Genomic DNA, 12783 nt, shown 5'->3' on the forward strand with positions numbered 1-12783 from the left:
AAGCCTTGGTCGAGAAAGATTGAGGAAAAAGAAGAAAGAAAGGTCTTACCCTTAGCCTAGCTAGGGTTAGGCTGGGTGCTCCGGGGCACCTAGACAACAACCACTACCATTATGTGCTGACCTGGCACATAGTGTCTTTTGTATGTATATATCTACATGTATAAAGTAAAACTGTATATACCGCAAGCCATCGTCTCCAAGTTGTCACTTACTACTGAGAACCATACGTCGGCCCCTTGCATATACTAGTATGCAAATTATTCATTAATCAGAGATGAGACCACACACGTTGTTAACATTTTAAGGAAATCTGTTGTGAACCTTCCTAATAATGTCTGTGTCTACTGTCATATATCATAGTCAGCCTATTTTTTCTGCAGAAACAGATTCCACATGGCGTAAAGGGCAATATTGCTTTGGAAGTTATATGAATTGACCAATAACAATCAGTGATGGCACCCGGTGTTCGCGACAAGGTGTTAAGCTATGTGACGGCGGCCTGTAAATAATGGACCGAATCAGCTTAGACTAATGTCCGACACAAACTTGTAAGATTATACTGTATTAGAATACTTTTTTACGAGTATATTGGACTAGAAACCGTGATTACAGTCCAACCTGTATGAATGTACGACCGTTGTTGTTTTTTGTCATGGTGAATATTTATAGATTTGAGTGCAGACTTATCACACAGCAAACACCTGCACCTCTCGATAGCTAGTGAGATTTCGTGTCAGAATAGCCACGAGCACCCATTGCGTGTCAGTAGCCTCAGGAACGGGTGGTTGCTCACTGTGCCATCGGTGTCTTTGGGATTAATGTTCACTCTATCAACCTCTGGTCTGCCTGGATCATCCCTGATTACTTTCAGGCCACCGTTATAGAGCTGAAATATTGCTTTAACGTGAGTCGACATCTATGCATTTAAATCCATTTCGGAGGATTTGTATTCAGCGAGGTGTCAGTGATGAAAGATCCACAATGAAAACATGGCATTTTGATAGTAAACCGTTTATTATAACCGTCGCCTCGGGACTCAGCGCCATTGTTTACAGACTGGTACAACAATAATACGTCAAACCAACATTCATTTATATAGACTTAGTAGCATTTACAAAGGTTTAACTGTATCTACATTTTAGTGCAAATGTTCAAGAAAATCATGTATTTCGACACAAATGGTGTGATGGTAGTTTGGGTTCACTAAAAATAAAACAAATGATATTCATATAGGACTCCATTGCAAGCCAAATCATGCGTTTTAATTCGTCATTACATAACCAGTATGGTTCAAAATGGAGGCTTACACTGAAACGCCCACCACCACCCCACCTTCACTCCAACCATTCGCGCGTGCAGCACGTGGCCTTCCTTCGTCACAATGGAAGTCACTCTCCTCACACGTCAGCATTAGGACACTGTGACCAACACATCTCGAAAACCAACAATTTCTTGAGTTAACATTGTAAATTCTCTGTGCTGCCGATACACAGGCCTATGGGTTTTGTTTGTTTGTTTATTTGTTGTTTAACGCCGCACTCAGAGGTATTCCAGCTATATGACGGCGGTCTGTAAATAATCGAGTCTGGACCGGACAATCCAGTGCTTGACATCATAAGCATCGATCCACACAATTGGGATCGATGACATGCATCAACCAAGTCAGCGAGCCTGACCACCTGGTCCCGTTAGTCGCCTCTTACGACAACTATAGTCGCCTCTTCCGGCAAGCATGGGTTCCTGAAGACCTATTCTACCCCGGATCTTCACGTGGCAGGCCTATGGGAAGTGACTGTTTGACAGGTTCCGCTATATGTTACGTTGAGGGTTACCTCTGGTATGTGAGTCCTATCATGCTGCCTGATAAAAATGAGATCATTTACTTTTCATAAAACAGTTATTTACTTTTTTACATTTATGAAAAATTTAGCTTTGTGTTGTCTTGTGACGAAGAATGAATGAATTATTGATGTTTAGAAAGGTAATACGTGTATCTCCTGTTTTACATAGCGTGGAACTGTGACAAGTAAGAAACTAATTCGGATACACCTAGGAGTTTTACGAAAAAACTTCCATGTATCCTTCGGGGATATCAACTGATCCCTTATTGTTCAAAGTTCTATGATACTACAGATATCATATGATACAAGGAGGTAGTGGAACTGAGACATATCATATGATACAAGGACGTGGAGGAACTTATGTATATCATATGATACAAGGACGTGGAGGAACTTATGTATATCATATGATACAAGGACGTGGATGAACTGATGCATATCATATGATACAAGGAGGTAGAGGGACTGACACAAATCATATGATACAAGGATGTGGGGGACTGAGACGTATCATAGGATACAAGGAAGTAGAGGGACTGAGTCATATGATACAAGGAGGGAGTGGAACTGAGTCATATCATATGATACAAGGAGGTAGAGGGACTGACACAAATCATATGATACAAGGACGTGGAGGAACAGAGACGTATCATATGATACAAGGAAGTAGAGGAACTGAGCTATGTCATATGATACAAGGAAATGGAGGAACTGATGCATATCATATGGTACAAGGAAGTAGAGGAACTGATGTATATCATATGATACAAGACGTGGAGGAACAGAGACGTATCATATGATACAAGGAAGTAGAGGAACTGAGCTATGTCATATGATACAAGGAAATGGAGGAACTGATGCATATCATATGGTACAAGGAAGAAGAGGAACTGATCTATATCATATGAAACAAGACGTGGAGGAACTGATGCATATCATATGATACAAGGAAGTAGAGGGACGGAGCCATATCATATAATACAAGGACGTGGAGGAACAGAGACGTATCATATGATACAAGGAAGTAGAGGGACGGAGACATATCATATGATACAAGGAAGCAGAGGGACGGAGACATATCATATGATACAAGGAAGTGGAGGAACTGAGACATATCATATGATACAAGAAGGGAGTGGAACTAAGTCATATCAGATGATACAAGGACGTGGAGGGACGGAGACGTATCATATGATACAAGGAAGTAGAGGGACGGGGATATATCATATGATACAAGGAAGGTGAGGAACTGTTAAATATCATATGATACAAGGAAGTAGAGGGACGGAGACATATCATATGATACAAGGACGTGGAGGGACTGAGACATATCATATGATACAAGGACGTGGAGGAACTATGTCATATCAGATGATACAAGGAAGTAGAGGAACTGAGCTATGTCATATGATACAAGGAAATGGAGGAACTGATGCATATCATATGGTACAAGGAAGAAGAGGAACTGATCTATATCATATGAAACAAGACGTGGAGGAACTGATGCATATCATATGATACAAGGAAGTAGAGGGACGGAGCCATATCATATAATACAAGGACGTGGAGGAACAGAGACGTATCATATGATACAAGGAAGTAGAGGGACGGAGACATATCATATGATACAAGGAAGCAGAGGGACGGAGACATATCATATGATACAAGGAAGTGGAGGAACTGAGACATATCATATGATACAAGAAGGGAGTGGAACTAAGTCATATCAGATGATACAAGGACGTGGAGGGACTGAGACGTATCATATGATACAAGGAAGTAGAGGGACGGGGACATATCATATGATACAAGGAAGGTGAGGAACTGTTAAATATCATATGATACAAGAAGGGAGTGGAACTGAGTCATATCAGATGATACAAGGACGTGGAGGGACTGAGACATATCATATGATACAAGGAAGTAGAGGAACTGAGACATATCATATGATACAAGGACGTGGAGGAACTAAGTCATATCATATGATACAAGGAAGTAGAGGAACTGAGACATATCATATGATACAAGGAAGTAGAGGGACGGAGACATATCATATGATACAAGGAAGTAGAGGAACTAAGTCATATCATATGATACAAGGACGTGGATGAACTAAGTCATATCATATGATGCAAGGAAGTAGAGGAACTGAGACATATCATGTGATACAAGGACGTGGAGGAACTGACTCATATCATATGATACAAGGAAGTAGAGGAACTGAGACATATCATGTGATACAAGGACGTGGAGGAACTGAGACATATCATATGATACAAGGAAGTAGAGGAACTGAGACATATCATATGATACAAGGAAGTAGAGGGACGGAGACATATCATATGATACAAGGAAGGTGAGGAACTGTTAAATATCATATGATACAAGGAAGTAGAGGAACTGAGTCATATCATATGATACAAGGAAGTAGAGGAACTGAGACATATCATATGATACAAGGAAGTAGAGGGACGGAGACATATCATATGATACAAGGACGTGGAGGGACTGAGACATATCATATGATACAAGAAGGGAGTGGAACTGATGTATATCATATGATACAAGAACGTGGAGGAACTGAGACATGTCATATGATACAAGAAGGGAGTGGAACTAAGTCATATCATGTGATACAAGGAAGTAGAGGGACGGAGCCATATCATATGATACAAGGAAGTAGAGGGACGGAGCCATATCATATGATACAAGGAAGGTGAGGAACTGTTAAATATCATATGATACAAGAAGGGAGTGGAACTGAGTCATATCAGATGATACAAGGACGTGGAGGGACTGAGACATATCATATGATACAAGGAAGTAGAGGGACGGAGCCATATCATATGATACAAGGAAGTAGAGGGACGGAGCCATATCATATGATACAAGGAAGGTGAGGAACTGTTAAATATCATATGATACAAGAAGGGAGTGGAACTGAGTCATATCAGATGATACAAGGACGTGGAGGGACGGAGACGTATCATATGATAAAGGACGTGGAGGGACGGAGTCATATCAGATGATACAAGGAAGTAGAGGGACGGAGACATATCATATGATACAAGGACGTGGAGGGACTGAGAAATATCATATGATACAAGAAGGGAGCGGAACTAAGTCATATCAGATGATACAAGGACGTGGAGGGACTGAGACGTATCATATGATACAAGGAAGTAGAGGGACTGAGACATATCATATGATACAAGGATGTACTACCATACCCCGTGACATTCTACAGTACATAACTACCATACCCCTTGACGTTCTACAGTACATAGCTTCCATACCCCGTGACACTCTACAGTACATAGCTACCATACCCCGTGACACTCTACAGTACACAACTACCATACCCCGTGACACTCTACAGTACACAACTACCATACCCCGTGACACTCTACAGTACACAACTACCATACCCCGTGACGCTCTACAGTACATAGCTACCGTACCCCGTGACGCTCTACAGTACACAACAACCATACCCCGTGACACTCTACAGTACACAACTACCATACCCCGTGACGCTCTACAGTACACAACTACCATACCCCGTGACACTCTACAGTACATAACTACCATACCCCCTGACGCTCTACAGTACATAACTACCATACCCCGTGACGCTCTACAGTACATAGCTACCATACCCCGTGACACTCTACAGTACATAGCTACCATACCCCCTGATGCTCTACAGTACATAACTATCATACCCCGTGACACTCTACAGTACATAACTACCATACCCCCTGATGCTCTACAGTACATAGCTACCATAACCCGTGACATTCTACAGTACACAACTACCATACCCCCTGATGCTCTACAGTACATAACTATCATACCCCGTGACACTCTACAGAACATAACTACCACATCCCGTGCCGCTCTACAGTACCTAACTACCATACATAATTCCCATAACCCATCTCAGTGAACCACTCTGTCAACACGGCGCTGTGGTCCTCCATCCACAACTTCCTGGTGTTGAATGCAGACATGGCTGAACTGACTACAGAAGGCCTGATAGATCTTGTGTTGTTTGCCAGGAGTTCAAGCTGTAAAGAATACATATAGTTATTATGACAATACACTGTTGAATTAGTGAGTTAGTGAGTATTGAATTACTGTGCTTTTAGCAATACGCCAGCACTGTCAAGACTTGTGGGCTTCACACTTTGAACACGGGCGTGTGTGACGAGCTTAGACTTTACAATATACTTAGGGAAAGCTAATGGAACTTCATGCGATGCATTATTTTTTAACTCACTGCTCAAGACAAACGCTGTTAATCTCTTGGCAGCCTAACAATTTTCCTCTGAGTTGAAACAAATCATCGTTCTGGTTCAGGTTGTTTAACTCGAAGGCAAATCACGCTTTTCATAATGGATTATCTTTTTAAAAAACAAGCCAATCAAATTCAGGTTTTGCACCAATGAGTAAGTGATTGAGTTATGTTTTACGCCGCGTTTAGTACTATTTCAGGAAATGGAGGGTGGGGGGCACCAGACATGGGATTTTGACATTTGACCCCTATAAGGAATCGAACCCTGGTCTTCAATGTGACGTGATCCACGAAGCTACCATCTGTCCCTGCGTGTGCACGAGGGATGAGGAGGACACAACCATATTGATCATTTCCACTGGTGCTTCACGGATCCTTAATTATATTTCCCCAATTGCTGGCCTCACACACAAGTATTAATCCACGATCAGACCACACACTTCGACATGAACTCTGACTTAGAAACATAATGTTCACCCGCAACCATATCACACACTTTAGCATTGCAACACAATGTTCACTGCGTGCTACAATGACTAATTATAAGTTGAAATGTCCTTACGATACCGTCTTACCTCTGCTGTAAACGTACTGCTGGTCAGTGTATGGGCGACAACACCTAGGACGTTCCTTACTATTGTCTTCCGGAGCCTGAAACACACGCATCAAATGCTGGATCAGCTACTTAAACGCACAGGTCGATGGGCTGTACAACGAAATAGATATACTTTCCAAGATGTTAACAGTGGTGAGTGAGAGAGTTGGGTTAACGCCGCTTTTAACAGTATTCCAATTATATCGCGGCGTGTCAGCTTAATGTGGGAGGAAAGCCCGAACTAATGCAGGTCTCTGACGTTTACCACTTCGGTGAAACCCACGAGCACGGGTATGGCTGCTGACAAACCTAGAAACATAATTGAGGCGAACCGGGATTCGAACAAACAATCATAGGTTTCTGGCGTGCCCAAGGGACGCAACTCTGCACAGCGAATCGGGGCGCCTTAGACGACTGGGCCACCCGTGCCCCCACCAAGACGTTAACAGCTAATAAGTCCCCAACTACTCATTTTAGGTTGCCAACATATATACTGGTCTGTATATGCTCCGGAGTTACAACCTGAGGGTGACCAAGACATGGGGGATCACAATGATGTATATATAAGCGACTAAAGCCTGTCCATAGTAAATAGAAACCTCTACTAAAGTTGTACGATTCCGACAATATCATGAGGCTATCTAGCATAAACCTTTGATCCAGACAAAAAAAATGCACAATAAACGATTTCATTTATGCGGGTGTTTTGTGATAAGAATGCTCCGTTCTTACATTTTATTTAACGATTGGGACGTCTTCTATGAGCGTACAGTGAAGCTTCCGCCTCGTATAGGCTAATATATTAATGAGGAAGAGCCGGAATAAAAACCCTAGATTTGGGCACTGAAGGGAAGTTTTATACACGGCATTTGCGCCACCATGGGCGACTGCTTCCCCTCCTCCACTTCCAACACGCATGGAAGTCACTCACGAGTGGACGTTTTCCTTCACGTAGTCCCATACGATGTGCACGGCATCCGGGGACCTGGCCAAGGTGGTGAAGATAGTTGCCTGATGGAATGACTTTATCTTCCTAGAGTCACTTGCGACATCAAGAACCCTGTCAAGCATATCATTGTGAGTGAGTGAGTGAGTGAGTGAGTGAGTGAGTGAGTGAGTGAGTGAGTGAGTGAGTGAGTGAGTGAGTGAGTGAGTGGGTGGGTGGGTGGGCGGGTGGGTGGGTGAGTGAGTGAGTGAGTGAGTGAGTGAGTGAGTGTGTGGGTGGGTGGGTGAGTGAGTGAGTGAGTATGGTTTTACGCCGCTTTTAGCAATATTCCAGCAATATCACGGCGTGGGACACCAGAAATGGGCTTCACACATTGTACCCATGTCGGGAATCAAACCCAGGTCTTCGACGTGACGAGCGAAAGCTTAAACCACTAGGCTACCCGACCGACCCAGCATATCATTATGAGTATCTGAACAGGACATAGACTTCTACGTCCTCGAATACCAAGACTATCATACTCACAACACTGAGAAATCTAGGCTAGATTGTGTAGTGAAGTTGAGGACATAATGAATAACGAATAAAGCGACAAAACCCTTTCCATGTCCAATAGATATCTCTGCATGAAGCTGAGTCGATTGTACGATTACGACTATATCAAGAGCATGTGTTTATGAATCAATATCAATTAGTGATGATACCAGGTGTTCGCGAAAAGGTGAGCGTATCCTGCCCCACCGGTGACACTCGTCAAAAACACATGCAAAGCCAAGTCAATTGTTGACCTGAAAAAGACATGGGAACATATGGTACATGTCGAAATTGGGAATTGCATTGCACATCATTTTTGTCTCAAATTTGGAAATGTCCTCCACATGTCTCCCATTTAACTTTTTGAAAGCTTCACTGAGGCCTTACTTGTTGTAACCCTGGTCAAACAACTTCTGAGCACATGGATCAAGAAGTAACACATAAATCAAGGAATAAGCAAACGTAAAATGTCCCTGGTGTATGGAGTGTACCTTCTGATGAGCCATGGCTCTTTGGGACAGGCCAGACCAGTCAGCAGTCGGTGTGCGTATCGGTAGTCAGTGGCGGTGCTGTAGGCCTCGTAAACCGCCTGCCACGCCTCTAACCCCCCTTCCCGTACCCCGTAGCAGTTGACGATGTCCACAATATCCGGGGACGGCCTACAAGTAGCAGTTGATGAATCGTACACAATGATCAACATGGAATGTTTTATGATATGGTAATATTGTCCAAGAAAATTGTGATGTATTTATTCATATCTTTAAACTCTCTATTCTCTTTCTCAGGCTCATTCGTCCATATCTATATCTGAAATTCTTGTGGGATGCTTATCGCGGTTGATCAGGTCACGACCTCTAAGACTCCACACAAGACAATTAACTTTTAAGTCTTAGCTGCAACATTATACTATTGCTGTCACCAACCCCTGGGAAAATAGCCTGAAATGGCCGCTGGCAGCAAGGGCTGGTTTTTCATATGTTTTATCTTATAACTATACTAAACACATGCACCCATGTACACATTCAAACCCTAACACAATTCCAATTAAAAGGATTTTCAATGAACTACAAAAACCAAAAAATCAGCTCTAACAGTATATATATGCACAGTTTAACAATGCGAACTGATAAGGTACGATTTAGTCGCCGTGTTACCTGTACTTGTCCTGGTCGACGGTCCAGCGGTTAAACAGACGTGAGGAATCAGCTAAACAACTCCCGAGGCCCTGCCGACATGCCATGCGTGCGACCCTGGCTCGCTGATAGCTGTTGAAGACATGGACGATAAGTGCAATATTTGAAATGAGTTTGTTGATTTTTGGTTCGACAAATGGACACTAGTTGTCCCGTCCTCTAAGGCGTCGCAGTTCGTGTATACAGTTGCGTACCTTTGTCGTGGAGGATTACGCAGATCGTGGGTTCGGATCCAGGTTGATTGTGATCCTTGATTTGAAGGCACCAAACCGAGTTCGTGGATTTCACCAAGTTGTCGATTTGAACTCCCCATAAATTGACAAATGGTTGTATTTATAACTGAGCTACTGCTCCAAGCGGGCGGTTGAAGATTGGTTGTAAATACTTGGAAGATTCCTTGAATATGCTGTTGGGGATGGAAGGTCGTAGACACCATAACATTTGAATTAATATGTTATTAAAACGAGTGTTGATTCCTGATCAGGAACAAAGACTCACGGACAGCCTGGTTGTCATCGTACATTAGCTCTTAAGTCACAGATTTCAAACCAGAGACCAAAGCGCATCTGTAACGTTCCTTACAAAATTCAAACCAGGTGACACTGTGGGTGAGTGACTCGGGTTCTTATGTCACCGATTTAAAACCAGGTGACACTGTGGGTGAATGACTCGGTTTTTTTAGTCACCGATTTCAAACCAGGTGACACTGTTGGTGAGTGACTCGGGTTCTTAAGTCACTATTTAGGCCCACATCTCAAACTATTCTTTCTTAATAAAAAGAACTAAACATCATTTTATATTATACAATATATCACAAGTGCATGTACTTAACATAGCAATTAACTGGGCAGCACAAGGCTTTTGTTGACTAAAGAAATTACTCTTTAATAATTTATGTGAATACATGTATTTTTATGACATTAGAAACATGTTTTAGAGGCTACTATTTCTGAGGTTGGAATAGGAAAGAATAGGTGATTTGGGTTTAACGAGGCTTTTTACTACAATCACAGCGAATAAGATTCATGTGGGCGGAAAGTCTACGTGACGTAGAACATTGAACATTTGCCATAATGGTGATGCCTATGAGCATTGATCATTGGTAAGGCTAATCTTGGATTCGAACCCACGACCAGCAGTATTTACGTCTCAGGGTGAAGTGTGGTGCCCCGATCCACTGGGCCACCCATGTTAAGTTTGATTTAGTTCGGCATTATTTACGAAACATAAATCATACAATCTTAATGATATGCTTCTCCTTTTTTTTAGAATTGCATGTTAAACTCTACCCAGGCATAACTCACACAACAAGGGGCGTGTCCGAGTCGTCAACCTCCACGCCATAGTCCCTGTAAGCACTCGTCACCAGGTCCAGCACAAATTCCTGAGGATACAGCATCACAATGTATTACAAACTTAACACGACAACCGAAGTGAATGTGCCTGTATAAGATCAATAGAATCCAATTAGTATTTAGTGTGACAAAAATTCATGAACTTGACACGTTAAACACAACTCACACACACACACACACACACACACACACACACACACACACACACACACACACACACACACACACACACACACACACACACACACACACACACACACACACACACACACACACACACACACAAACACACACGCACATAAAGACAATGAAGTAGTTGCGACATCAGAAACACACTTGCCTTGAAAGCCCCATAGAAGCGAGTGTCCATCAGTCGTGAGTCCAGGTCGTCCAGGACGCGGACAGCCGGAGTCCAGGAGACATAGTCGCTGTCATTCCTCAGGAAGCCGAGTGTCCGGAAGGCTATGGAGGCGTTCAGTAGACCAACCCTTTTGGGTATTAGGGATTGACCGATAAAAAATCTTACCGGAATGGGATAGTATAGAGAATATATTTTCACAAACACATTATTTACACTGTTCGTTTGTAAAACTTATCATTCAGCAATATTAAGGCTATTTGGCTGAGAACTGTAAATATTCGAGAACCAGACAATCAAGTGACTGATCAACGATCCACACCGTCGGGATATGACACGCCATCAATCAAGTCACAGAGCCTGACCACCCGACCCATTTGGTCGCCACTTATGACCAGCAGTGTTTGCTGGGGACACATACCTTGATCATAAATAACGAACCACTAAGGGGACTTTTTGGACTGAAAGGAGGTGGCAACCTATCATGTTCTTTTCACAATACATTTCTTCGGGACACTCAGCGTTCGAGCGAACATGCAAACGACCCCTCTCAGTGTCATGATACCGATAGTTTCCATTTTGTCAACGAATAGCTTACCCAGCCATACTAAACGCATCATCGATTATCTGAGCTCTGTTGACAGGCGGGAAAACCTGCAATCAAATACATCTGTAGACATATATTTCAAATGAGTGTCTGGGTAAGTGACATAAATGATTTAAAAAAGTCTGGGGCAACATACATTTTACCATCAAATCCGCAGTAAGTTGTCATGCAAGGTTACTGGAAACTTCCTCATTCAGCCCCTGAATTAAACATGTGTCAGACACAAAGGCAAGTTATATTTTCTTATAATTTGAGAGTTTGAGTGTGATGGGGACATGTTGTGTCGCTAACCCTTGCATTTAACTTGGGCTAAGCAATTGAACTCATCATTCTTCTCCCCGTGGAACCCGGACTGGGGAGGTTAACAAGAACCCAACCTTCGGGGTAGGCACTGTCCCTGTCTTTTTAAAGACTACTTTCGTTCAAGGTTCTACTTACTGTTGGGTTAGTTTCCAACTGTATACCTCATCATACTTTACCCTATACTATCCTGTCTGGTGGAAGTTAACAAGAACCCAACGTCCGATATGTGCACCATGCCTGCATTTAAAAGACTACCTATTTTCAAGTTGTACTCACTGAGTGATTTGTGTCCAGCTGTCTAACTAGGGCTAACCAGTTGGCCTCCTCATAGTTCACCCTGTAGTACCCCGTCTGGTGGAGGTTGACAAGAACCCAGCCTCCGGGCGTGGACGGGTCTTGGATGTTGACGTCTTCCACCTCAGCTGAAACAACGCATCAACAACCCTCGTGAGTAGTTAGAGTTCACTGGGACTGTCCAAATGTACCTACAGAGAACATTGCTACGTATAATCCTGTCTTTTCTGTACATATTTAAATACTCCATAGATGTCATCTTAATGTGGATTAATGGTTCGGATGGTCGGATGGTGTGTGTGTACATCTGACCGCACTTCGTAACGTTATGAGAGGACAGCCTGACTCTAAACAACCGTGACGTCTCATTGACTAGGGTTAGAGTGGATAACGACAGTTAAACTAGCGGACAAACCGATTGATTGCTGCGAAAGGCAATAACACGTCAACAATTCACGTG

General features: G+C 42.8%; 1 protein-coding gene across 1 annotated transcript in view; it reads right to left on the bottom strand.

The window, feature by feature from the left end:
- Nucleotides 1–1650: 1650 nt before the first annotated feature.
- LOC124113185 (aminopeptidase N-like) overlaps nt 1651–12783 on the bottom strand; it is a 47895-nt gene continuing 36762 nt past the window's right edge. Inside the window, exons 13-21 of the mRNA XM_046473459.2 lie at nt 12306–12451; nt 11718–11773; nt 11102–11249; nt 10711–10790; nt 9368–9478; nt 8705–8872; nt 7665–7793; nt 6714–6789; nt 1651–5911 (exon numbers count right to left, since the gene is read on the bottom strand). Of these exons, the coding sequence (XP_046329415.2) occupies nt 5756–5911; nt 6714–6789; nt 7665–7793; nt 8705–8872; nt 9368–9478; nt 10711–10790; nt 11102–11249; nt 11718–11773; nt 12306–12451 (1070 nt within the window). The 3' untranslated portion in view covers nt 1651–5755. The remainder of the gene's footprint in view (nt 5912–6713; nt 6790–7664; nt 7794–8704; nt 8873–9367; nt 9479–10710; nt 10791–11101; nt 11250–11717; nt 11774–12305; nt 12452–12783) is intronic.

This window comes from Haliotis rufescens, unplaced genomic scaffold, assembly GCF_023055435.1.
Source record: "Haliotis rufescens isolate VD_foot unplaced genomic scaffold, xgHalRufe1.0.p SCAF_14, whole genome shotgun sequence".
NCBI classification, from domain to species: Eukaryota; Metazoa; Mollusca; class Gastropoda; order Lepetellida; family Haliotidae; genus Haliotis; species Haliotis rufescens.